General features: G+C 41.6%; 1 protein-coding gene across 1 annotated transcript in view; it reads left to right on the top strand.

Annotated features, from left to right (window-relative positions):
- Window positions 1–6,664: 6,664 nt before the first annotated feature.
- The window catches only part of LOC130927888 (NACHT, LRR and PYD domains-containing protein 12-like), a gene marked incomplete at its 5' end in the record, with an annotated part of 20,115 nt that continues 2,297 nt past the window's right edge, over window positions 6,665–24,482 (top strand). The window contains 8 exons of the mRNA XM_057853997.1: window positions 6,665–6,721; window positions 6,793–6,800; window positions 12,885–13,141; window positions 14,506–14,975; window positions 15,030–16,369; window positions 19,514–19,687; window positions 23,728–23,901; window positions 24,219–24,392. Coding sequence (XP_057709980.1) covers window positions 6,665–6,721; window positions 6,793–6,800; window positions 12,885–13,141; window positions 14,506–14,975; window positions 15,030–16,369; window positions 19,514–19,687; window positions 23,728–23,901; window positions 24,219–24,392 — 2,654 coding nt within the window. The remainder of the gene's footprint in view (window positions 6,722–6,792; window positions 6,801–12,884; window positions 13,142–14,505; window positions 14,976–15,029; window positions 16,370–19,513; window positions 19,688–23,727; window positions 23,902–24,218; window positions 24,393–24,482) is intronic.

Below are 24,482 nucleotides of genomic sequence, written 5' to 3'. Positions count from 1 at the left end.
TTAAGACTTTTTTTTTCTCCTGTCATACACACTTTAATCCTTCATTAGTAATGCTGTAAGGAGCTGCGCCGAGCCTTCGAAGTGCGTGTCAAGTCATGAAGGGAAGTTTCTGCGAAGTGCTTGCTTTATTTAGGGGAGGTTCCTAAAACGATGACGTCCGAAGCCCCGCTGTACCACTTGATTGCCTCAGTGAGCGCTTTCGGTTTGACAGCTCGCTACAGGATATCAAGGGCGTAGGTTTTCCTTGCCGACATGGAGGGTCTAAGGATGGGGGATACCCAGGACTTGAACTTTATTTATTCATCTTTGTTGCCTCATTTACTGTTTCTGATTGTGTATCATATTGCCTCTGCAAAAGCCTTTGAGACAACGTTGTTGTGATCCAGGGCTATACAAATAAAATTGAATTGAATTGAATTACTGATTATGCCTCAAAAAAGTAATCTAGTTATTTTAGTAATTACTTCAGCATCAAAGTAACAAAGTAACCAAGGGCACTTTGACAGTGGGCAGTCGTAGCCGGGAATCCAACCACTGACCCTTCGGTCCAAGGACAACTCCAGCTAGCAACTGCGCCACGGTCGGCCGAACAAAATAATGTCATCTTATGGAAGTGATTTACCGATAATTGAATTTAAAGTGGGGGATCAGATTTTTTGACGTAAGGCTTAATCTTCGAGTTTGCGGAGGTTTAATTAATCGATGGAGTTGATTTCAACCACACATAATTCACGCTAGTTTAGCCACTCTGGAGCCCTGAAACTAACAAATTACTGACCAACTGCATGGATTTGTTGAAAATAACTCCACTGACTAATTCAACCGACGCCAACTGGAAGATTAAGCCTTATCTAAGAATTTTGGGTTTAGGGTTATCAGCATATCAGTGCCAATGTAAAACAATGCAAACTGACTGCAAAATAATCAACTACACACATATGAATTGCACAGTCCAATAAACAGAAAGATGGGGGCGGGAGCGGATGCACGTGCACAACCCGGAAGTAGGCCGTAAACACACGCAGTCAATGTGGACACAAAACATGGCGGCAACTGAGCACTTTACACTCAATCGGACTGACAACAAATCCCAGAGATGCAAAACAAACAGGTCACCTCACGGCATAAATGTGCAACACAAATATCATGCAAACAATGCTTGCCAATTCAGTGCGATGACTGCCAGTCGTTGCAACGAAAGCTACGGAACGGCCGCGCATTAAGGGAGTCCAAACTATCGCTGATACCCTCGAGAATGAGGGAAAAGTACTCACATTCATTCGTGGATGTACACAGATCAACATTCCCTCGCACATCTCAACACACGGCGCAAATGTGCAGCCGCACTGGCAGCCTGGCCCACGCCCAGTGTTGGGAAAGTTCATTTTCTACATGAACTAGTTCAAATTGCAGTTCACAAATTTTAAAATGAACTGTTCAGTTCATAGTTCATAATTCAAAATTTTGAACTAAAGTTCATGGTTCCAAAAAATGAACTTTTGTAGTTCAGTTCTTTTTGTTCGCCAAAAATTGTTGCAAGCTATTATTGGCAGTGTCCATATAGAACCACAGACAGTAATTCATGTATCCTTTTAAACACTGAAACTATGTGTTAGATTCAGCTTCATATTCAATTTCAAATCCTTGTCCAACCAGGGTTTACACGATTACACTACACATGTTTTCTTTAAATTTCCTGTTTAGCAGTATCTGGACTTTTTTTCTGTTCGGCACCTTCGGGATGGCTGCAACCCTTTAATTTGGTTTATGAAAGCTGGCCTTTCCACTTTACTCAAAGGCTGTAGGTCTCCCACAATATACTGCAGAACTAGATTGTCTAGCTGCGGCTGGGAGACACAGAAAACAGGGCCACTCTGGTGGTATGCTGTTAGCGGTATTTGGATGGCAGAGGTACTGCTCTGGCCAACCGTTGCTGAACCATTTCTTAATCGCACATGCTCGCAGTCGCAGATACCTAGCAAGGCTTGTCGCATGCTTTATTTCGATGTGCCGTTTAACATTGGCTAAAGACGTTACCGACGTACGGACGGTCTTCTTCAATCCAGGTGGACAAAGTTTACAAGTAAACTTTTTTTTGCCATCCGGGTCAGTACTGACTTTTTCGTAAATCTCTTTTAAATGCTGGTACTGTGTAGAAAGTTGCTCTGAGCGGGCCGGGTTTCGAGAGAGTTGCCAGCTTCTGTGTCCATGATGCCGTTGTTGTGATGACGTATTTGCTTAAACAATACGGCCGTGACAGGCAGCTTGGGTTGCCAGGTTGGATCATTTTTTCGCTATTAAGGTTCATTTTTTTATTGTGTGTTTTTAGCCTATGGCTTTAGATGCAGTTTTGTCGGTAAGGCTCTAAATGTGATGAACTAATGAACGAAGTTAAGAGCACCGCTCACAACCGCTAGAATGAGCGCGTTCACAGTAACGTTCATGAGACAGAAATATGATGCGTTCAATTCACGTTCGCCCAAAATATGAACGTGTTCATGAACGATCGTTCATTGAACGCGTTCATGCTCAACACTGCCCGCGCCTTTCTCAGTCCCGACTCCCAAAACAATTAGCGCGTGCGACTCGAGACCAAAACAGGAAGCCGTTAGAGCGGTTACCATGGAAGCACATACCGGGGACGTTTGGAGCATTTTCTATTCAAAGTGCTTTTGAGACATGACTACAATATTCTTCATTCTACATGCATTATGCGGCAATAACAAAATAGTAACGCACAGACACTAAGGAAACTAACTTGAATCAGATTACTGGTTTAGAAAAATGAACGCGTTTGATTACTCGTTACTGAAAAAAGTCATCAGTAACGCGTTACTTACTAAGGCGTTACTGATAACAGTAGAGCCCCTTCAGTGCTTCGCTGTCCAATCCACTTGTTCAAATAAAGAACGCCCACTTCTTTGAAAATCCAGTTCGCGTTTTCCCTGTGACCTAACTAGCAGTAGGTACTACCTTTTTATTTTTTCCGCAGTTGATCTCTGCGCACGTCTTTTACCTTTGGTGTTTTCCGATCAAAAGTCACATCCCAGCTGTAAAATAACGCTGATATTTAGCTGCTGCTCGCTAGTTAGTCTAAAATGCTAGTAGAGTTAAGTGTGCACTCTTGTTACCACTATCTTTGGGGTGACTTCCTTCAGGAAAATCAGCTGTGTTTCTCACTTTACGCAGATTAGTACAGGAGTTGAGCTCATTCACGTATGATTATCATCAGTGGATAGTCATAATTATACACTAATAATAATCACTCCACTACCTATATTGAACTCCAGCAGTCAGAGCAGAGGAATAAAAGGTGAGTAGGAGAGTAATGATTAGAAAGTAGAGAAAGCCAAGACGATGATTATATACAGCATTAATACCCCCCCCCCCCCCCCCCCCCACACACACACACACACATACGATATACAATACATGTGTCTTGACACTCGGTGATACATTTTTTTTTTTTTTTTTGAGTTTTTGGATCGAAACAAGGTAAGTATGCGATAATATCTCGTTCAAGTCATGGCGTCTTTAATTCTGCTCTTTCACGCTCTCACCTGCAGATTGAGTTTCGCTGTTTAATTTATTATTTGTATTATTTTTTTAAATGCCCTCCTGTTCAAAGTGTGTCTTCCTCAAGAAAATTGAGATTTTAAGCTTTCCAATGATGTATCACACATGCATATCGAGCAATTTTGAAAGTTATGGCAGAAAACACTCAGGTGCAGTGTTGTTTTCGTCAACAAAGACAGTTTTGAAAATATTTTGTGGACGAACAATTTTTTTCATGACGATGACGAAACGATAATGAGCTATAAACGTATCTTGGGAGACTAAAACTTAACGACAATAATGCCAGTTTTCGTCCGACGAGACGAAAATGCGCAATAGTTTCGTCGCATGTTCACAATGTGTGACATTTATTGTGTCATTAGCCTGCCTGGTTGTGTCACTCATGTGACGTACTGCAACTTCCCAACTCACCCACTAGCCTAGTGTCCTCTCCAGTCTCCCCATTGCTTGTTTTGAGACACACACAGTAAGATTTGTCTTCTTATCTCGGCAACAAAGAATATGCATTGTTGTTTTAGCCTAGTAAGGGCTGTGCTGAGTGCTAAATGTAACTCGTAGCGTTAGCATAGCATTCACGTCAACGTTAGCATTAGGCTACTGCTAACGGCGGTCGTCCTCTTCAACTCTCGGACAACTTTTTTACATACAAGTTGTGGCGTCCAGGTGGGTATAACTAATTGAAAATAATGTAGCCTACCGTTTTCCAGCTGAGTGTGTATTATCACGTGACAGATTTGTAGATGCTACAATATGTGCTCGTCTGTCATTTTTCATTGTAAATCTTCCTTATTTCTGGAGTGAAACTTTTGAATTTTACATACGAAAATATTGAGGTAACGTCGACTAAAACTAGATGAAATTAGTATGAGTTTTCGTCAACAAAAACTAGACAAAGACAAACACATTTTGAAATGACTAAATTATGACTAAGACTAATAAGTACTGTCGTCCAAAAGACAAAAACTAAGACTGAAATTAAAATGGCTGCCAAAAACAACACTGTTCTGGTGACTAAAAGTTCTGCTCTGAGACCTCCAATTTGGCCACATTTCAAAATGGGCCGGACAAAAGTATTGGCACCCTCAGCCTAATACTTGGCAGCACAACCTTTAGACAAAATAACTGTGAACAACCGCTTTCGGTATCCATCATCGAGATTCTTACAATGCTCTGCTGGAATTTTAGATTTTTGGAGCCGACTGCTCCATGTCTCTGAGATTTGAAGGGTGCCTTCTCCAAACTGCCATTTTCAGATCTCTCCACAGGTGTTCTATGGGATTCAGGTCTGGAGGCATTGCTGACCACTTTTAGAAGTCTCCAGTGCTTTCTCTCAAACCATATTCTAGTGCTTTTTGAAGTGTGTTTTTAGGAACGGCACTGGCAGCGACACTTGGACCCAGAGGGTGACATGTGGCCCCTGTTTCAGAAAAATCCCAGAAACGCCACTGGCTCAGAATACCCATGTAAGGTCATGCTCCATTGTGTGACTTCTCTCGAAAGGAAGGAACTGTAAAAAAAAAAAAAAAAAAAACAGGAAATCCACTCCTCTCGGGGGAAACGCTATCATACCGACTCTACACTCTGTCACTGTTTCCTCCAACTGCAGTTTGTCAGAAAGAAATATCATTGTACAAAGATTTTCGATGTCTTGGTTTCACTGGATAATATTGAGGGCAACATTATAAATCATTTTTCAAAATATACCAAATTCAGACAGTAAATATATACTCTACGCCCCTGAGCTTTTACTTCATATGCACGCATGTGTACTCAAACATGCGCACAGCGGTGTGGGTGTGTCCTTATAATGCAGGGTCATTCGAGGACGCAGCGTTTTTTTCTTTCTTTTTGCAAAGAACGCAGTGAGTCACTCGCACGGTGAAGAGACGACAACAAGGATGAGACGAGAAGCTCGCGTAAGTACAGCTTCTTCTGTCAGTCGGTCACTTCCTGTGTTGGTTGTTAGGCTATTTCATGCGATCTCAGTTTCGTTCGATTGGTCAGATGTTGGTCAGCCTTTACAAGTCGATTAATTGTACCGTTCGTAAGGAAGTTTATTCAGTACCTCACCAGATATCAAGTCATATAAATGTGCCAGTTTTGTTATGAGTGATAATGTATTGCGATAGTTAAACATTAGACTTTAGGGTCAAGGTCTTCAGGGTCTGCTACTGCATCAATTAATATAAATACAACTCTTTTGTGGATTAATATTGAATAATTACACTAAAATACACTTAAAATAGAAATATTTTGTCATTTTTAATTATTATTATTGTTTTTTTAACTTTTTGACGCTTCAAAATGTGTGCTCAAAGTTGTCATGGTTGCATTCTCTGGGCACATACTTTAAAAAGGTACACTTTAATATGAACACTGTAATATCAAGTTTGAGGGGTATGTTTCAGTCAAATGATCAAGTTAATTACACTTGTACTTCAGGACATTATTTTGGAAACTTGTCAGTAATCTACAGTTCTCAGAATAGTCAAAGTAGAAATGTAAGGATAAAGTATACTCAAAAAAAATATCAGTAACCATATGATTACAGCTGCAGAACTACATTTAAAATATAACGCTTCTATATTTTAAAGCCGCCAACAATTTATTGTGTCCCTCTGTTTCTCCTTGCCCGTGCGACCGTGTTGGGGTTGACGAACGCCATGATGAGCCCGACGCTTTGCTTTTCGATCGAAGAGTGTGCCAGCACCTTCTGGCTCAACTTGTAGCCAGCCTTGACAGGCTTGTAGTTCTCCCACCTGGCCAGCGCCTTCCAGCTCGAGAATCGGGCCGCCCTCATTCTCTCAGGCTTCTAAAAAACATGTTTGTTTTAGAAAGAGAGGTGTTTTGATTAATCTTTTTTATAAAGTGAATAATGCCGGCCACTTACTTCAGCCCTGGGCAGCACCATACAGCCGTTGTTGTGGAAGCTGCTGTAGATGTTCTTCCAAAGGTGCACGGGGTCAAGGTAGACAAAGATCTGCTTGTTGCCACCGGCGTAGGGGTTGGTGTAGGACCATGGTGTTTCACTGAAAGTTATTAGATTGAAATATTACATAAAACACGTAAAAGCGGATTGTTTTTTAATATGGATGCAGAAATGTCTAAAATTAAATCTAAAGATACAAAACCCAACATGGCCGCCGTAGCAAAACAATGACGTTTTTACGTTGAAATTCTGGTGAATAAAAGCTGAAATCCCTGATTTCTTTCTAGATATGGACGTAAAACAGTCTTGATTCTTGATTAAAAGCAAAAGTAAGCGTGCAGGTAGCATTTATTTTACGTAAATATGGCGAACAATGAGCTTAGTCAGTTACAAATATTAGCCGCCTCCATGTGTAAACAAAGAAGAAAATTCTTGAGAATAAATGCTTCAATCACTGAATTCTTTATAGATATGGACTTAAAATTGTCTCTAGTCTTTGTTAAAAGAGCTAAAAACCGGGCAGTCACCCATCTATTTTACGTACAGTATATATGTCGAAGAATGACACCAATGCCGTAGCGGTTCCCATTCTCCCATTGATTTTTTTCATGTTTCAAAATGCACGCATGGTACAAAAAATATAGTATTTACCTTGAATCCTCGTTTAAATCACTCCTGAGACAATCCTTCCTGTTTTTTATGCGGTACAGCCAGGGGTGAAAGTGGTTAGAATTTCTTGCCGGAACTGCCCGACGTGATGGTCGCCACGGAGCCAGAAATTTTCATGTATTTATTTTTTGGGCGGGGGGTCAAAAGTACTGAAATGCAAAGAAAACTGTTTAGGTCAGTTATTTCTATAACACACAAAAAAACTGATTTTCATTCAAAATTGTATTTTTTCAATGATTTGCAAAATAAAAGTTAACAAAAACAGCTATAACCCCAACCTCCATCTCCTAAATTTTATTTTCCCTCATTTCCTCACATACTAAATGCCAAATCTCAATTTTAAGTACTTCAGAACATGGGATGTATCTTAAAATTGAAGTTAATGTAAAAATTTACTTTGTGTGTTTTTGTTTTGTTTTGTTTTTTTCAAAATAAGATATAAGTAACATACGTTCAGAAAAATAAGTACAAATGACCTATATTATGCAGAGTGAAATTGAATATATTTTGAAGATCGCGCAAACATTGACTTTTTTTAAATCATAAGGAAATGATTAAGTAGCCTGACATCAATGAACAAATGTAAGTCCAAAGTGCACATTGACACCTAAGATGTTCTGAACCTCCCCAGCAGGGCAAATAAAACTAAATATGATAAATAAGGCACCTTAACTCAATCCTTGCTCTAAAGATTTGATCCATTTTCTGTTGCATTGCCCTTTTTTTCATTGATTCATTCCATTTTTCATTGATTCATTCATTTTTTCATTGACGTGACCCATCATCGTCAGACTCCGATAACTGCAACAGCTGGGGAAACCTCCATGCCGTCCGTGGAATAAAATAATATCTGTGGAAACGGATTACGCTACACAAGCACTTTATTTTGCTTGTTGTTAACACTTGTGTGTGTAAATCTGATGTCGGTAAATTGTTTTCTTCTTGGAGATGAAATGCATGTGTGGCAGCTTTGTATTTATTAATTTTTTTACATAGCGTTTTGACAGTTGCCGTCATATTTTCGGAATCAGAGCAACGTATACCGGAACTGTGTTCCGGCCCTGAATCTTACAGTGCCTTGCAAAAGTATTCGGCCCCCTAGAATCTTGCAACCTTTCGCCACATTTCAGGCTTCAAACATAAAGATATAAAATTTTAATTTTTTGTCAAGAATCAATAACAAGTGGGACACAATCGTGAAGTGGAACAACATTTATTGGATAATTTAAACTTTTTTAACAAATAAAAAACTGAAAAGTGGGGCGTGCAATATTATTCGGCCCCCTTGCGTTAATACTTTGTAGGGCCACCTTTTGCTCCAATTACAGCTGCAAGTCGCTTGGGGTATGTTTCTATCAGTTTTGCACATCGAGAGACTGACATTCTTGCCAATTCTTCCTTGCAAAACAGCTCGAGCTCAGCAGTTTCAGCTCTTTCCACAGATTCTCGATTGGATTCAGGTCTGGACTTTGACTTGGCCATTCTAACACCTGGATACGTTTATTTTTGAACCATTCCATTGTAGATTTGGCTTTATGTTTTGGATCATTGTCCTGTTGGAAGATAAATCTCCGTCCCAGTCTCAGGTCTTGTGCAGATACCAACAGGTTTTCTTCCAGAATGTTCCTGTATTTGGCTGCATCCATCTTCCCGTCAATTTTAACCATCTTCCCTGTCCCTGCCGAAGAAAACCAGGCCCAAACCATGATGCTGCCACCACCATGTTTGACAGTGGGGATGGTGTATTCAGGGTGATGAGCTGTGTTGCTTTTATGCCAAACATATCGTTTTGCATTGTGGCCAAAAAGTTCAATTTTGGTTTCATCTGACCAGAGCACCTTCTCCACATGTTTGGTGTGTCTCCCAGGTGGCTTGTGGCAAACTTTAAACGAGACTTTTTATGGATATCTTTGAGGAATGGCTTTCTTCTTGCCACTCTTCCATAAAGGCCAGATTTGTGCACTGTACGACTGATTGTTGTCCTATGGACAGACTCTCCCACCTCAGCTGTAGATCTCTGCAGTTCATCCAGAGTGATTATGGGCCTCTTGGCTGCATCTCTGATCAGTTTTCTCCTTGTTTGAGAAGAAAGTTTGGAAGGACGGCCGGGTCTTGGTAGATTTGCAGTGGTCTGATGCTCCTTCCATTTCAATATGATGGCTTGCACAGTGCTCCTTGAGATGTTTAAAGCTTGGGAAATCTTTTTGTATCCAAATCCGGCTTTAAACTTCTCCACAACAGTGTCTCGGACCTGCCTGGTGTGTTCCTTGGTTTTCATAATGCTCTCTGCACTTTAAACAGAACCCTGATACTATCACAGAACAGGTGCATTTATACGGAGACTTGATTACACACAGGTGGATTCTATTTATCATCATCGGTCATTTAGGACAACATTGGATCATTCAGAGATCCTCACTGAACTTCTGGAGTGAGTTTGCTGCACTGAAAGTAAAGGGGCCGAATAATATTGCACGGCCCACTTTTCAGTTTTTTATTTGTTAAAAAAGTTAAAATGATCCAATAAATGTTGTTCCACTTCACAATTGTGTCCCACTTGTTGTTGATTCTTGACAAAAAAATTAAATTTCATATCTTTATGTTTGAAGCCTGAAATGTGGCGAAAGGTTGCAAGATTCAAGGGGGCCTAATACTTTTGCAAGGCACTGTATACCGGAACTGCGTTCCTGACCGTTCCCGCCCACTTTCACCCCTGGGTACAGCTTTCGTAGTTCTTCAGAAATCCAAGGTTAAACCCAGCTTTGACATGACCGTGTGCCGTCTTCGGCTGGCTATTACTAAATGAAGCTTGAAACTCTACCCCCTATTGTAAGCGTGACACAAAGAATGATAAAGTGTCAGGTCAATCGGTTATGAAGTCTATGGTGAGGTATAGATTGATACGCTGGCCACTTGAGTGACCAGTGACTCTTCAACAGTCACCTTTGTCGTTAATACTAAGGGTGTGTCAAGTGGTGAGATGATAAAAACACAACAAAAAAACATCTGACTTTAGCCTCGGCAGATATCGCACCAGATATCGAGTCATATAAACGCATTAGTTCTGTTATGAGTGGAATTGGACTGCGATAATAAAACTATAGACTTTAGCCTGTGCTGATATCTCGCCATATATCTGGTCATAGATACATCAATTGCTCAGAAATGTTGCTATCGGACCTCTATGTAATAAAAAATAGAGAACGATTGAATATTTTGTCTTCATTCATTTCAAATATTTTCTACGTCATAACAGGTCATATTGTAGCTTACGAAAGTTAGCAATGAGTGTCGCTTTGCCGGGAAATGTTTTTTTGCGTCATGTCACTCAAATGGCTGATTTTTGGTTGCCTACATTTTTGGAAGGAAAAAGGCAAGAAATGTTTTGTTCCAAATTAAATGAGAAAAGAGGTGGGATTAAATAAATTTTCTTCTTCCCACTCCTTTTCAGGCATGTAGTTGATGTTGCTATGTTACTTAGTTTTGCTGCTCTTTTTTGTTATATGTTTATATGAGCTGTATTTATTTGCTGTCTTGACAAGGAAAATCATGGCCTGAAATAAATGAATGAATGGTTTACAAGCTGAAGTTACGATCGACGATGAAAAGTTGTCATTCACAGATACCCGATCGACGGTCACCTCGCTCACATGTTAACAAGGAGGGAGGATGGTTCTAGACAGCGGAAAGAAAGAACTGCTGTTGGAAACGCTGTTGCTGCCTCGAGTGCTCAGCTAAGGTATAGTTGCACGGGCCATGAAAACCGATCAATTTACAATTAGAAAAAAGAATCAAAAGTAACGTGTAACGCAGGCAACAATTTGAAAAGTAGTGGAGTAAAAAGTACATACAGTGGGGCAAATAAGTATTTAGTCAACCACCAATTGTGCAAGTTTTTCTACTTGAAAAGATTAGAGAGGCCTGTAATTGTCAACATGGGTAAACCTCAACCATGAGAAAACGAATGCGGGGGGGGGGGGGGGGGGGGACAGAAAATAACATTTTTTCATTTTTAAAGAATTTATTTCCAAATTAGAGTGGAAAATAAGTATTTGGTCAGCTACAAACAAGCAAGATTTCTGGCTGTCAAAGACGAGGTCCAATGACTCGTTACCTGTATTAATGGCACCTGTTTTATCTCATTATCGGTATAAAAGACACCTGTCCAAGACCTCAGTCAGTCACACTCCAAACTCCACTATGGCCAAGACCAAAGAGCTGTCGAAGGACACCGGAGACAAAATTGTAGACCTGCACCAGGCTGGGAAGACTGGATCTGCAATGGGTAAAACACTCGGTGTAAAGAAATCAACTGTGGGAGCAATTATTAGAAAATGGAAGCCATACAAGACCACTGACAATCTCCCTCGAGCTGGGGCTCCATGCAAGATCTCACCCCGTAGCGTCAAAATGATAACAAGAACGGTGAGCAAAAATCCCAGAACCACACGGGGGGACCAAGTGAATGACCAACAGAGAGCTGGGATTACAGGAACAAAGGCTACTTTCAGTAACACAATGCGCTGCCAGGGACTCAAATCCTGCACTGCTAGATGTGTCCCCCTGCTTAAGCCAGTACACATCCAGGCCCGTCTGCGGTTCGCTAGAGAGCATTTAGATGATCCAGAAAAGGACTGGGAGAATGTGTTATGGTCAGATGAAACCAAAATCGAACTTTTTGGTAGAAATACAGGTTCTCGTGTTTGGGGGAGAAAGAATACTGAATTGCATCCGAAGAACACCATACTTACTGTGAAGCATGGGGGTGGAAACATCATGCTTTGGGGCCGTTTCTCTGCAAAGGGACCAGGACAACTGATCTGTGTAAACGAAAGAATAAATGGGACCATGTATTGAGAGAATTTGAGTGAAAATCTCCTTCCATCAGCAAGGGCATTGAAGATGAGACGTAACTGGGTCTTTCAGCATGACAATGATCCCAAACACACAGCCAGGGCAACAAAGGAGTGGCATCGAAAGAAGCATTTCAAGGTTCTGGAGTGGCCTATTCAGTCTCCAGATCTCAACCCCATAGAAAATCTGTGGAGGGAATTGAACGTCCGTGTTGCCCAACGACAGCCCCAAAACATCAATGCTCTAGAGGAGATCTGCATGGAGGAATGGGCCAAAATACCAGAAACAGTGTGTGAAAAGCTTGTGAAGAATTACAAAAAACGTTTGGCCTCCGTTATTGCCAACTAAGGGTACATAACAAAGTCTTGAGAGGAACTTTTGGTATTGACCAAATACTTTTTTTCCACCATGATTTACAAATAAATTCTTTAAAAATCAAAAAATCTGATTTTTTTTTTCCACATTCAGTCTCTCATGGTTGAGGTTAACCCATGTTGACAATTACAGTCCTCTCTAATATTTTCAAGTGGGAGAACTTGCACAATTGGTTGTTGACTAAGTACTTATTTACCCCACTGTATACAAATGTGATGTAAAATGTATTATATAAGTAAAAGTAAAACTTCACATTTATACTAAAGTATTTATACACAAAAATGTACTTATGTACAATAATGAAACCTTTCTTCGTTACAGTCGACCACTGCTAAAAGGAATGATGAAGATTGACCTTACATTTGTGTTTTGCTTCACGTCACTCGAACAGTTCATGACCTCAAATTACAAGTCAATACAAGTTGTCGTCTGCAGATACATGATCGACGGTCACCTCCCTCACCCGTAAATAAGTCTGAAGAATGGCTCTGGACAGCAGACGGAAGGAGCTGCTGTTGAAAACGCTGATGGAGCTGGGGGAGGACGAATTCGAGTGCTTCAAGTTCTACACCGACCTGCCTAAAAGCGTGCGTGAAAACACCCGCCGTGTGTACATTGCTGAACAGCTGGTAATGAAGCACAGCGAGAACACTCTGGATGAGACGGTCAAGATTCTGGAGAAGATCGGTAACAACAATTTGGCCGAGAAGCTGCGCAGCGACCTGGTGGAAATAAAAGGTTAGTCCCTGACGTAGCTTCCCGTGGTAGAAAGCAGGTGACTTGAAAACTGTGGAAGTTAACCATGAAACGACTCGTAGCAAAAATTTTGTTGCTCATCTATTTCCCAATCTCAACTCCTGAGACATAACTATTGCTTCTCATTTTGTGATCATTTGTTGCTGCTCTGTTGCTCCTAAGAACCCCCTATAGTAGGGGTGGGCAAACCGGTCCTCGAGGGCCGCAGTGGGTCCTGGTCTTTGTTCCAACTGACCCAGCACAGATAGTTTAACCAATGAGGTTTCAGCAGAAATGAGAAGCACCTGACTGCAATTGACCGATTGCACTTGTAAAACAGCAAATTGGTGAAAAGGTGTCCTCTTAATGGGTTGCAACAAATACCCGCACCCACTGCGGCCCTTTGTGGAATAGTTTGCCCACCCCTGCCCTATAGGAACAATAGATACGTTGTGTTTTCTTTTTCATCTAAGACATATCTGAGAATGGTGAGCTCTTATCGAGATCTCATCATCATCAGCTCTTCATCTCATTTATTTCTTTGGAATGCATCACCGCAGCAATAGGTGAGGTAATAATAATATTACAAGATGTTATTTATTCAGCAGTGAGAGTAACTCTGTTCAAGCTAGGTCTGGAGAGCTCAAATCTTATCTAATTTGACTTGATCTTCGATATGTTTACGATAAATGGCTTTATTTTTTCATTTTATTACCTTCTTGGAGGAGATCAATGCCAACGTTGATCAAATCCTCTTCCTCTGAATTCATGCCGCCTCTTTCTGTAGACTCATCTTCTGACTTGGCATAATTTACAGCTTCTACTCGCCTCCTATAGAGTAGATGCTCTTCTACTGGTGTTTTCCACTTTATTCTACCCCTGCCTTTTCGTTGTGATTTCATTTTGTCGATGTAATTGTGAGGAAAAAAATTGGTTATCCTAGCACGGCCGTGATATAAAACTACAACTCTAGAACTGCAAGTCACCGCAGGAAAACTAAATTACCTACCATGCGACAGTGCTGCCATCTGATGTTAAATGAAAGAGCAACTATTCCTCTATATACACGCCAAAAATGTCATTGTATGCTGAGTACAACAACGTTATGGCCCACAGAATTCAAAGAAACACGATTGTACAATGGAGAGTGGAAACGGTTAAAGTCTAATAAAACAAAAACATTGCTAAACAACTCAACCATGGAGGTATATATGAAGAGAAACTGCTTTGAGTCACACAATCACAGAAACTGTCTGTCATTGTCTGTAATGTGAGGGTGGGACTTTTACCTATTCAGGGTATTCACGGTTAGCCGAAAGGTGTTTGTATTTTTTCCATAACGGGCCATCACTGCTGCTTTCTTGCAGGTGCCGTCTTCTCCGTCCATGATGATAATCAGATTAACCGATTGAAGGGGGAGCTGCAAGAAAACTTGAAGAGTTTATACAGCTTTGCATCCGAGGGCACCACAGAGCGCTGGAAGCAGCAGCCTCTGACGGACGTCTACACGGAGCTAGACGTCACCTACGGGGCCGACGTCGTCCCCGACGAGCGACACGAGGTCCTTCAGATGGAGACGAGGGCTACTGCGGCCAAAGAGTCTATCCTGCCGTGTGACATCTTCAAAAACCATGACGGGAAGCCTCGCCCGATAAGAACTCTGCTCACCGTCGGCTTCGCTGGAATGGGAAAAACGTTCTTGATTCAAAAGTTTGTGTGGGACTGGGCCAGCGGTAGTACCAACCAGGACGTGAACTTCATATTTCCCTTCACCTTCCGCGATTTGAACATGGACAGAGGGGAGAGCTTTACGCTGGCCGAGCTGATCCAACGTTACGTCTGCGGGAACTGGCACAGGGAGACACTAAACAATATATTTGTTGACCTGCAGACGTCTAGGAAGCGGGATTTCGAAAGCAGCAGGATCAAGATCTTGTTTGTCCTCGACGGACTGGACGAGTGCAACTTCAAAATTGACTTGAAGAATGGGAGGAAAGTGGACATGGACGTGAAGGAAAAATACCCACTGGATGTACTGCTGGCGTATCTCATCAAAGGGAACCTGCTTCCTTGCGCCAGGGTTTGGATCAGCACGCGGCCCACGACAGCCAGGGATATTCCCTCCAACCTCATCGACAGCAGAACTGAGGTGAGAGGATTCAGTGATTCCCAGAGGCTGGAGTACTTCAGAAATAGGTTCCCAAATGAGGAGCGCGTCATTGAGCACATTCGGAAATCTCACACCATCTTCATCATGTGCCACATTCCCATCTTTTGCTGGCTCACCGCCACAGTCCTTCAGGATCATTTGGACAAAGGGAAGGATGGAGACCTTCCCACAACGTTGACCGACATGTACTCAGAGTTTGCGGCTCACCACTTGGAAAATTCCAAGAAGAGAAATACAACGGAGCACATCCTCTACGTGAAAGTGTTAGCAAAACTGGCTTTTCACCACACCATGAATAACTGTCAGATCTTCTACGAAAAGGACCTGACGGACAGCAGCTTTGATTACGGCCAAGCAGCAAAACACTGCGGTTTATTCACAGAGGTGTTTAAGGAGGTCCGTCCGCTCAGAAGAAACCAACAGGGCAAGATGTTTCAGTTCGTTCACCTGACCATCCAGGAGTATCTGGCCGCACTGTACGTAATGATGAGCCTCTTCCACGACGGCAAGAACGTACTGGATGATTCAGGATGGTCACTGAAAAAATTGGCCCGTCTTTTTAAGCAGAACACAATCACAGAGGTCCACCAGTCAGCTCTGCAGAAAGCCTCGGAGAGTAAAGGACACCTGGATATGTTCCTCCGCTTCCTCTTTGGCCTTTCCTTGCCGTGCAACCAGAAACTAGTGAGTGAACTGCTGAAGGCTCCTCAGGGCTGCGGGCAAAGCAAGTCAAAGACAGTCGAGTTGATCAAGGAAAGGATCAAACAGAACACTCCAGAGAATAATGTCAACTTGTTCTACTGCCTAAACGAGCTGAAGGACGACTCCTTGCTGCAGCAGATCCAGTGGGATCTTCTTTTTAAACGTTTCTCCTCGGAGGAGCAGGAACTAGTTCCTGGCATGTCCTGGCATCAAATGTCAAATGACATGTGGTCGGCCCTGGTCTTCTTCTTACTTACAGACGACAACACCATGAAGTCCTTTCATCTTGGCAGTTACTCCCCATCGGCGTTGGGGCTCGAGAAGCTGCTGTTGGTGGTCAAGGCTTCTCAAGAATCAGAGTATGTGCTCTAAAGTGAAGTAAAGTGGAGTGCAAAAATTCCAAAAGCACAATGGCAAATCCAAGAACAAGTACACAAATCACAACCAAAACGACTAAAATGCCTAAACAATCAAAAATCACTAAACATATGAATTATGAAAAAATCAGGCAAATCACACAAAATAGCAAATTAATAAACAATTTTTTATAAGAAAACGCGACAAGAAATCTCAAAACAAAATTAACTCATTCACGCCCAAAGACGTGTTCAAAAATGATCTTTAACTGCTCATAACTGAAGAATTGAAAAGAGTTGTATTTGGGTTTGTCTGTTTAGGTTTGTGTAGCCATCAAACACTGTTTTCTGTGGTGCTTGACAGATCAGCCAAAATCATTACAAAGTAACAAAATGCGAAGGCTTCTGAAGAAATGAGTTAAGAAACCAGAAATGGTTGGCACTGATATAAAGATAACTTAATAACCGCGTCACCTGCTTCTTGTGAGGTGAAGATGACTGTGTGGCTCATTGCAAAGATTTCATGCTCTTAGTCAAGATGAACAATTTTCATTGCTGCCCAACCCTAATTTCAATGCACCAGCTTTCATCCTGAAACAGTGGGAAAATCATAATCTTGAAAAATCTCAAATGGGTCAAAGTTTGAGTTAAATCCAATTTATAGTCTTGAAAAAAACAAAAAACAGACTACGATTCACACATTGTGATCGTACCAGATGACCGTCCTTCTTGACGACATCCAATACAATGACTGCCTCATGTGCATACTTGTCAACCCGAGGCCGTTGGCAATCTTACAAATAGTGACGTATGCCCTTACAAATAGGTGACCAATCTTACAACGTTCTATATAGCGTGCAATATGGAACAAAAATAAAACTCAATTTTGTAAATAATACGAATTTATTTATAATATTGTAACATATAACCTGGTGCAATCAAAGAACAATCAATATCTTCAGCTACATCATGATTACTAAAATTTAACAGTGACTTCTGTTATAATTGTATGTAGCACTTTAGGCAATTTCTATCATGTCTTAATAGCTGCACTTCATGGCAATTTAGTTTGACTTGAAGATAGTTCGTTAGCGGGTCCAGTTATAAATTAAAAAGGTCAATTGATAAAATGAACATACCGATGCAATCTTTGAGTCAGGGAACATTTCTTTTGCTAATTCTGAGAAGTAATCGGCAATAGTTGTAGGCAAATTGTGTTCGGAATCAAATTGGCAGACTGACGTCTCTGCTTTCGTCACTTTTCATCCTGCAGACTTCATCTTTATGACCAGTGTTGTTAATCTTACTTTTTAAAAAAGTAACTACAGTGGTACCGCTACATAGGAAGTTAATCCGTTCCAGGACCTTGTTTGTAAGTCGAAATGGTCGTATGTCGAGCAGGATTTACCCATAGGAATACATTATAATTCCATTAATTCGTTCCACAGCCCAAAAACCTTCACTAAATCCTTAAAAAATACTGCTGGTACTATTACAAATGGCAATTACACATAGCAAAACAAATAAATTATAAATCAAAATCGGAATAATAATAATAATTCCTTTATTAATGTAACGAATCGGGTTCTAATGTGGCGGACGTTTTTTGCTGACCCTGAACGCACCGCGGGGCTGACGTGCCAAAGACAGACCGGTGAGCTTGAGTTTCACTTTCACTTTGAATGTTTTCTTGAGAACACCGTCAATTGCGGCAGACAGAAGGGGTTTTTGTTTTGAATAAGTTGTGAAATAAATGATAAAAACGTGGCGAAGTTGGCGATTTCTCTGGAGATGTTACCACAATAAGAATTGTCAGCTTAACTTATAAAGACTGGCGAACGATGGTCGGAGGAGGACCGTGGAGATGTATTGTTGAGCCATTTCACGGATGCCCACCCTACGCTCATATTTTTCTGTCATTTGCATCTTCATTTAGAAGGTAAGCGTCAACTTTTTCCTTGTTTCACCACCTGTACCAACCTTTTCTGAAACCAGTGTTGATTTGTCACACAAGAAAATCCGCCGTGCATTCGTCCGCGGTGCTGCCATTGTCGTCGTATTTCGAGCATGTCGTCGGATGTAGAAACAAATGGCGAGTCAAATTTTACGTCGGATGTCGAAAAGTTCGTGTGTCGAAGCGATCGTATGTAGAGGTACCACTGTAATTAGTTGCAAATTACTTCTTCCAAAAAGTAATTGTGTTAGTAACTCAGCTATCCGAAGGTAAGAGTAATGAGTTACTGGGCAAAGTAACTGGTGTTACCTTTCATGTTTTGTTTTGTTTTTTTTCATTAAAAGAAAAAAACAACAACATAGTAACCTTTGCTATGTTTGGAAATCGTTTAATGTTGTGAATCAACTGTTAAAGTTGTTAAAATTGCTACCGTTTTTGCATTGGTTCCCTTCTGTCTACTTTCAACATGTTAAAGTTTTAAAACTGTTTCATCATTTAAAGATAGTTTCAAGTCAAGATTTTGCAGATATAGGAGTATTTTAGATAAACAGTTACTTAAGTTCGCTAGAAAAGTTCACTACAACAGCGCCTTTCTGAGAAGTCTACTGCTTCAAAATGGCGGCTGTTTATTAATGCCGCCGTCTGTCATTTCGCATGTAGTTCTATAAGCATTTGATATCTAGGCGTAGATTGTAGGCTGTCGGCTACAGTCAGGAAATATTGGAGCCACCTAGCCTAGCATTGCGTTTGCTACAGCGTCAAAACACTCTTCTCTCTCCGTGTCTCTGACTTTTCTCGCGTCATTCAACCAACGTAGTAACGGGGACGCACATTGTCTCGGTGCCAAAACGTTGACAAAATCCGAATGGAGAAAAAAAAACAATGCACGAAAAACGTACAGATTTTGAACGTACGGCGTACACATTTAAAATCAGTGCTCACTTGTACAAATTACGCCGAAACCGTGCAACTTGACAGGTATGCATGTGCAGCTCAAGAGATGTTGGTGACATTGTCAGTAGAAAAGAAAATGCATAATATCTTTGGGTTTTGTAATTTGCTCTTTATTATTTTGTTGTCTTGTTTTGTATCTTGAAATTAAATCTATTATTATTATTCAAAGCACCATACTTAAGTCAGCAGAAGTTAGGTTTGGCTCACTCTCATGTATTCCTCCTTCCTGTGTTCTCCAGTCTAAGGTTTTGTAACCTGGACAAAGGCAGCTGTCATCTGCTGGCTTCCGTTCTCAGTTCCCCATCCAACCTGAGGTATCTGGACCTGAGCTTCAACCAGGATGTGTCGGACGACGGGGTCGAAATCCTCTCAAAAGGACTGGCCAGCCCACACTGCAACTTAGAAGTCCTCACGTAAGGAACTCTTCCACTTAGAAATCTACCTCCAGTTCGTAATCTTCCCTGGATACGGTTCACTGATCTAATAAATCACTGCTGCGACTAGCCAAGAATAAGGGCCAAAATATACCGGACGCGTCTTCGGTCTGGGTCTGGCAAGATATGGTGCCGGAGCCAATCCGTTTCCATTCTATCCTATTTTCAAAGTATAGCGGCCGTGTCAGTGCTCTAAATTGACCATCTAAGCGTGCCAGAGCCCGCCGCATGGTTTAGGCCAGGGGTCCCCAACTTTTTTGCACCAAGGACCGGTGTGATTTAGGTCTTTTTTTCACGGAACGGTGTTCTGTCAAATTTTGCACCCTTATAAAATTTTGTAGCGGTGAAAAAAGCCCTCTTTTATATTCAGTTGGACTCTCAATGTTATCCAACAGTGCTAAAAAATATTTACATCATTAATATACATGTGCAACACGGAAATGGCGAAAAATTAATGCTTAACTACACGGGAAAGTCGCTAAGTGAGAGAGCTGCGTGCAGTTGTTGTGTGCAGCTGACATGGCAAACGTAAGTTAATATTCCTTTCTTTAAAGAAAATTTGTAGTGTGTACATTGGAATCGCTGCATTCGCGGTCATTTTTAACGTTACGGACATGCCAAATTTGTCAGAACACCGGCAATGTGCGGAGGAAAAATACAGCAAATATAAAATAACATTTGTTTGTAGCCCCGTCGTGTTAAGTGTAGGGGAAATACAACTCACCCGCTGAATCAGTGGGAGGCCTGAGCTTGTTTCGTTGCGACAAGATGGTCCCGTGATTGGAGAGTGAGAGAAGCCCGCTTCACAAAGATACGATGTTGGAAATTGTTGCACAGTTTTCAGTGCTATCACAGCGATGTCAGGATATTCCGAAATGACTCTAATCCAGAACCTCGGTAGAGTTGTTGTCTCAAATGTACGTTTAAGGTCACCGTGATTTGCGATCTCAACAAGCTGAAATTCCTGTTGCCCAGACATGCTCGAATCACTCGGTTTATTCACATACGGGTCACGAATACACTCCTTCGCAGTTCGTGGGTCTTTAGTGATTGGAAAGTAGCATAAATTTTGTTTTCTTCGAGGTTGTAGGCTCGTCAGGTTCCCTTTTCCCCGTAAAAAAATCTGTCTAAAGACGTTTATTTTTCAGTCATTCCAGTGTGGGGGCTAATTATTTCCGGGAACAAATGTGATTGGCTACGACCTACATCATACGCAGTGTTGGGAGTAACGCCGTTATAAATAATGCCGTTACGTAACGGCATTATTTTTTTCAGTAACGGGGTAATCTAACTAATTACTTTTTCCGCCGTTACAACACCGTTGCCGTTACTGACGGTCAAAAGCGGTGCGTTACTTACTCTGAATAAATTGAAGAAACTACCAGCCGTGTCGAGTCGACTCTCTGCTCTGTTAATTTGTCATCCAAGACTTGGGTACGTTCAGGTTCGAGAATAGCGCACGTACTTCTGACTCCAAGCTGTTTGTCCCTGCTCATTCAATTAGACAATTCTTTCCAAAGTTTGGTAACGTTTCTGCATTTGCTACACCTGATGCTAGCCTCGTTCCCATTTCCCACTGTCAGCCAGCAATAATTCTGCTTCCATCTTGACGACGGCAGACGCTATGAAGGAGACGTGAATTGTCAGGAAACCAGCCTACCTGCATGCAGCCCCTCGAGAAATGCGATGGAAGTGATTGTGATTGGCTGAGGGTTAGTCATGTGTCGTGGTAAGCCAATCAGAGCCGGTGATTTCACAAGCAAACCAGAACAACGCGTGTGGCAAACACACACGCAAAACAGATGCACAGGTTCGGGATGGCAGAGCATTCAGAAGAAAAATTGTCCTTTAAGAGGTGGAGATATAGACACTATTTCAAATTTGTCGAAATTAAAGGAAAGAACCTGCATGCAATGTGTAATTTAAGTCCCGGGGCAAAGCTTTTGTCGACATCTGTGGTAAGCAATTCAAATCTGCTGAAGCACCTAACAAGTTAACTACCTGTGATGCCCCTTTCCGACTGAAACTAGTGGGTCAACGCGCATTTTTCCAAGCCGATGCAACCCACTAGCAATTGGCATTTGGCACCTTTCCCATTGACAAAAAAAAAAGCCGTGTCTTTTTTTTTCCTTTTTTTTCACCCGTCTAACCCCCCACCCCTCTGCAGCCGTGAAGTCAGGTTACGTGACGTCACCACACTAAAATGCGCGTCGACAAATGCGACCGAATTTAAAAAAAAAAAAAAAAAAAGCGACCGAATTCATTCACTTCAAGGAAGTAAACAATGCAGAGCAAAATGTAAGCCTCCTTTCCATTTGTGTTCTCTGTTTTCATGCTTTTTACTTCCCTCAAAATGGTCGAAATGCAGCAAAGGATCAATACTCTGCTTGTGCTGAGGCGACGTGAATTTTGGTTTGAAATTGAAAGGAGTTGTGTGGGGCGTGTTAAATGGGAGGCGACTGGTACGTTGTTATGACGCATCACGTAAGATCCAACGTCACCACGTAGATTAGGGTGTTGACTGTTGACCCGGTGTTTTGCTTTCACACTGCATGACGATGGAGCCGAGGCGATTTTAACGCGGGTCGCTTGGCAGGTTGATTGACACGGGTCGAGGCGGGTCGCTGCACCTTTCCCACTGCCACCAAAAGCCGATTGTAAGTGGATTGACACGGGTTTTTTGGCCAGTGGGAAAGGGGTATACCTGTCTGTTCTTCGCTATTCAACTGACTCGAAAACTGCTCAGAAAATTTCAAATTCGATGACATACCACAAGTTCTTTTTAAAGTAACGGAAATAGCTACTTTCCCTGCTAACTATTTACTTTTACTATAGAGTAATTCAGTTACTAACTCAGTTACTTTTTGGAAGAAGTAGTGAGCAATGTAACTAATTACTTTTTTAAAGTAACGTGCCCAACACTGATCATACGTTATTATCGAGGCCAAGCGCACGCATACAAAACAAGATGTACTGCTAACAGCCCAATCAATGCATTTCTATGACGACCTCCTATCCTGTAGTTGTATATCGAGAGTAGACAGGGTGTGTTAAGCGGCACAGGCCAAAGTCAATCGGCCAGAATGCAGTCGGTAATAAATTATTTATTATTTCCGTGCGGCCCGGTACCAAATGTGCCGCGGACCGGTCGTTGGGGACCCCTGGTTTAGGCTATTTTCTATTTTTCCCAGAGACGCATCTGTCAAAAAGGGCGCAGCAAGGCCTGGAATCAACAGCCCAGTTGATTATTAATGGTTAAAACACCTGCAAAAAATGGACAAAGTACACTTCATCATGGAAGTGGAAAGTCACAATGTGATTTATGATGCAGCAGATCATTTTCATAAGGACAGCATTAAAAAGAAAGCTGCTTGGTGTCTTATTTTGTTTGTTTTTCTGGCAAAGATATCAAACTCGCGATGTGTCGACAACTTTGTTTTTTTTTAACACACGGTGATAAAAAAAAAAAACTTCTACGAGCTGTGGCTCTTAGCAGGCTGTGTCTCTCTCCCTCACTCCCGCGTCACATGACCTAAACAATATCACCGTTACGTGCATTGGAAAACATTCAATCAAAATATTACACATGAAATGCTACAGCAGAAGCTATGAGGATGGACGGTGAGTTATTATGCAAGTTATGCAATTTAAAACAGAAATAGTGTTACAAACTCATGGTAAAAGCAAAAACAAAAAATTCGGAAAAAAATGTTCAGTCTAATAAAGTCCACCTCTCTCTCTGCTTCTCTGATGAATACTGACTCCGTGTGTTTGTCGTTGTTTTTAATGCCACATTATCGGGCGCGATTACGCGAGAACTCACGACGGGACGGAGTTGCCGGACCGCAGCTGTGCGAAGCCGGTATGATTTGTCAACTTTTGACATACTGCGGAGCGCGCAGTCAATGCGTCCGGTATATTTTGCCCTTAAGGCAGACACAATTTTACTTTGAGTAGAACCTTCATCAATTTAACCAGGTTCCCTTCTTGACATCAGGCAATTACCTCATTTGTTGCAGGCTGATAAAATGCTTGATCACAAAGCGAGGATGTGTTTCATTGGCTGAGGCTCTCAAGGTAAACCCCTCCCATCTTCAAAAGCTGTACCTGTGTGTCAACAATCTGTCAGATGAGGGGGTTGAGATGCTCTCGAAAGGACTGGCCAGCCCACACTGCATCTTAAAAGTCCTCAAGTAAGAAGGTCCTCCAGTTCGCAATCTTCCGTGGATCCGTTCGACTGTTAAAAAGAATCACTGCTGCTATTAATTCTGATGAATTATGTTAAAAAAGTGGGGGGGTTTTAACCTTCAAGTTTACCTAATTTTCAATACCTCAAACATTTAGCTTGACGCATATTAAGGCCCAAATTTTCACAAAATCAATTTAATGTTTTTTAATGACCTGAATAAACCCTGTATTAGTCAAGGAAAAGGCAAACAGAATGTTACTTTCTGCAGAACCTTCATCACTTTAAGCAGGTTGTCTTCTTGACTTATATCATTTGTTGCAGCCTGTCCCACTGTGGGATCACCAGTAAAGGATGTGTTTCATTGGCCGAGGCTCTCAAGTTAAACCCCTCCCATCTTCAAGAGCTGCTCCTTAGCTGGAACAATCTGTCAGATGAAGGGGTTGAGATCCTTTCGGAAGGACTGGCCAGCCCACACTGCATCTTAAAAGTCCTCAGGTGAGAAGCTCCTCCAGTTTGTAATCTTCAATGGATCCGGTCGACCATTAAAAAGAATCACTGCTGCTATTAACTCTCATAAATTTTTAA

The sequence above is a fragment of the Corythoichthys intestinalis genome, chromosome 1 (genome assembly GCF_030265065.1).
Source record: "Corythoichthys intestinalis isolate RoL2023-P3 chromosome 1, ASM3026506v1, whole genome shotgun sequence".
In the NCBI taxonomy this organism is placed as follows: Eukaryota; Metazoa; Chordata; class Actinopteri; order Syngnathiformes; family Syngnathidae; genus Corythoichthys; species Corythoichthys intestinalis.
This window is presented reverse-complemented; position numbering and strand designations above follow the sequence as displayed.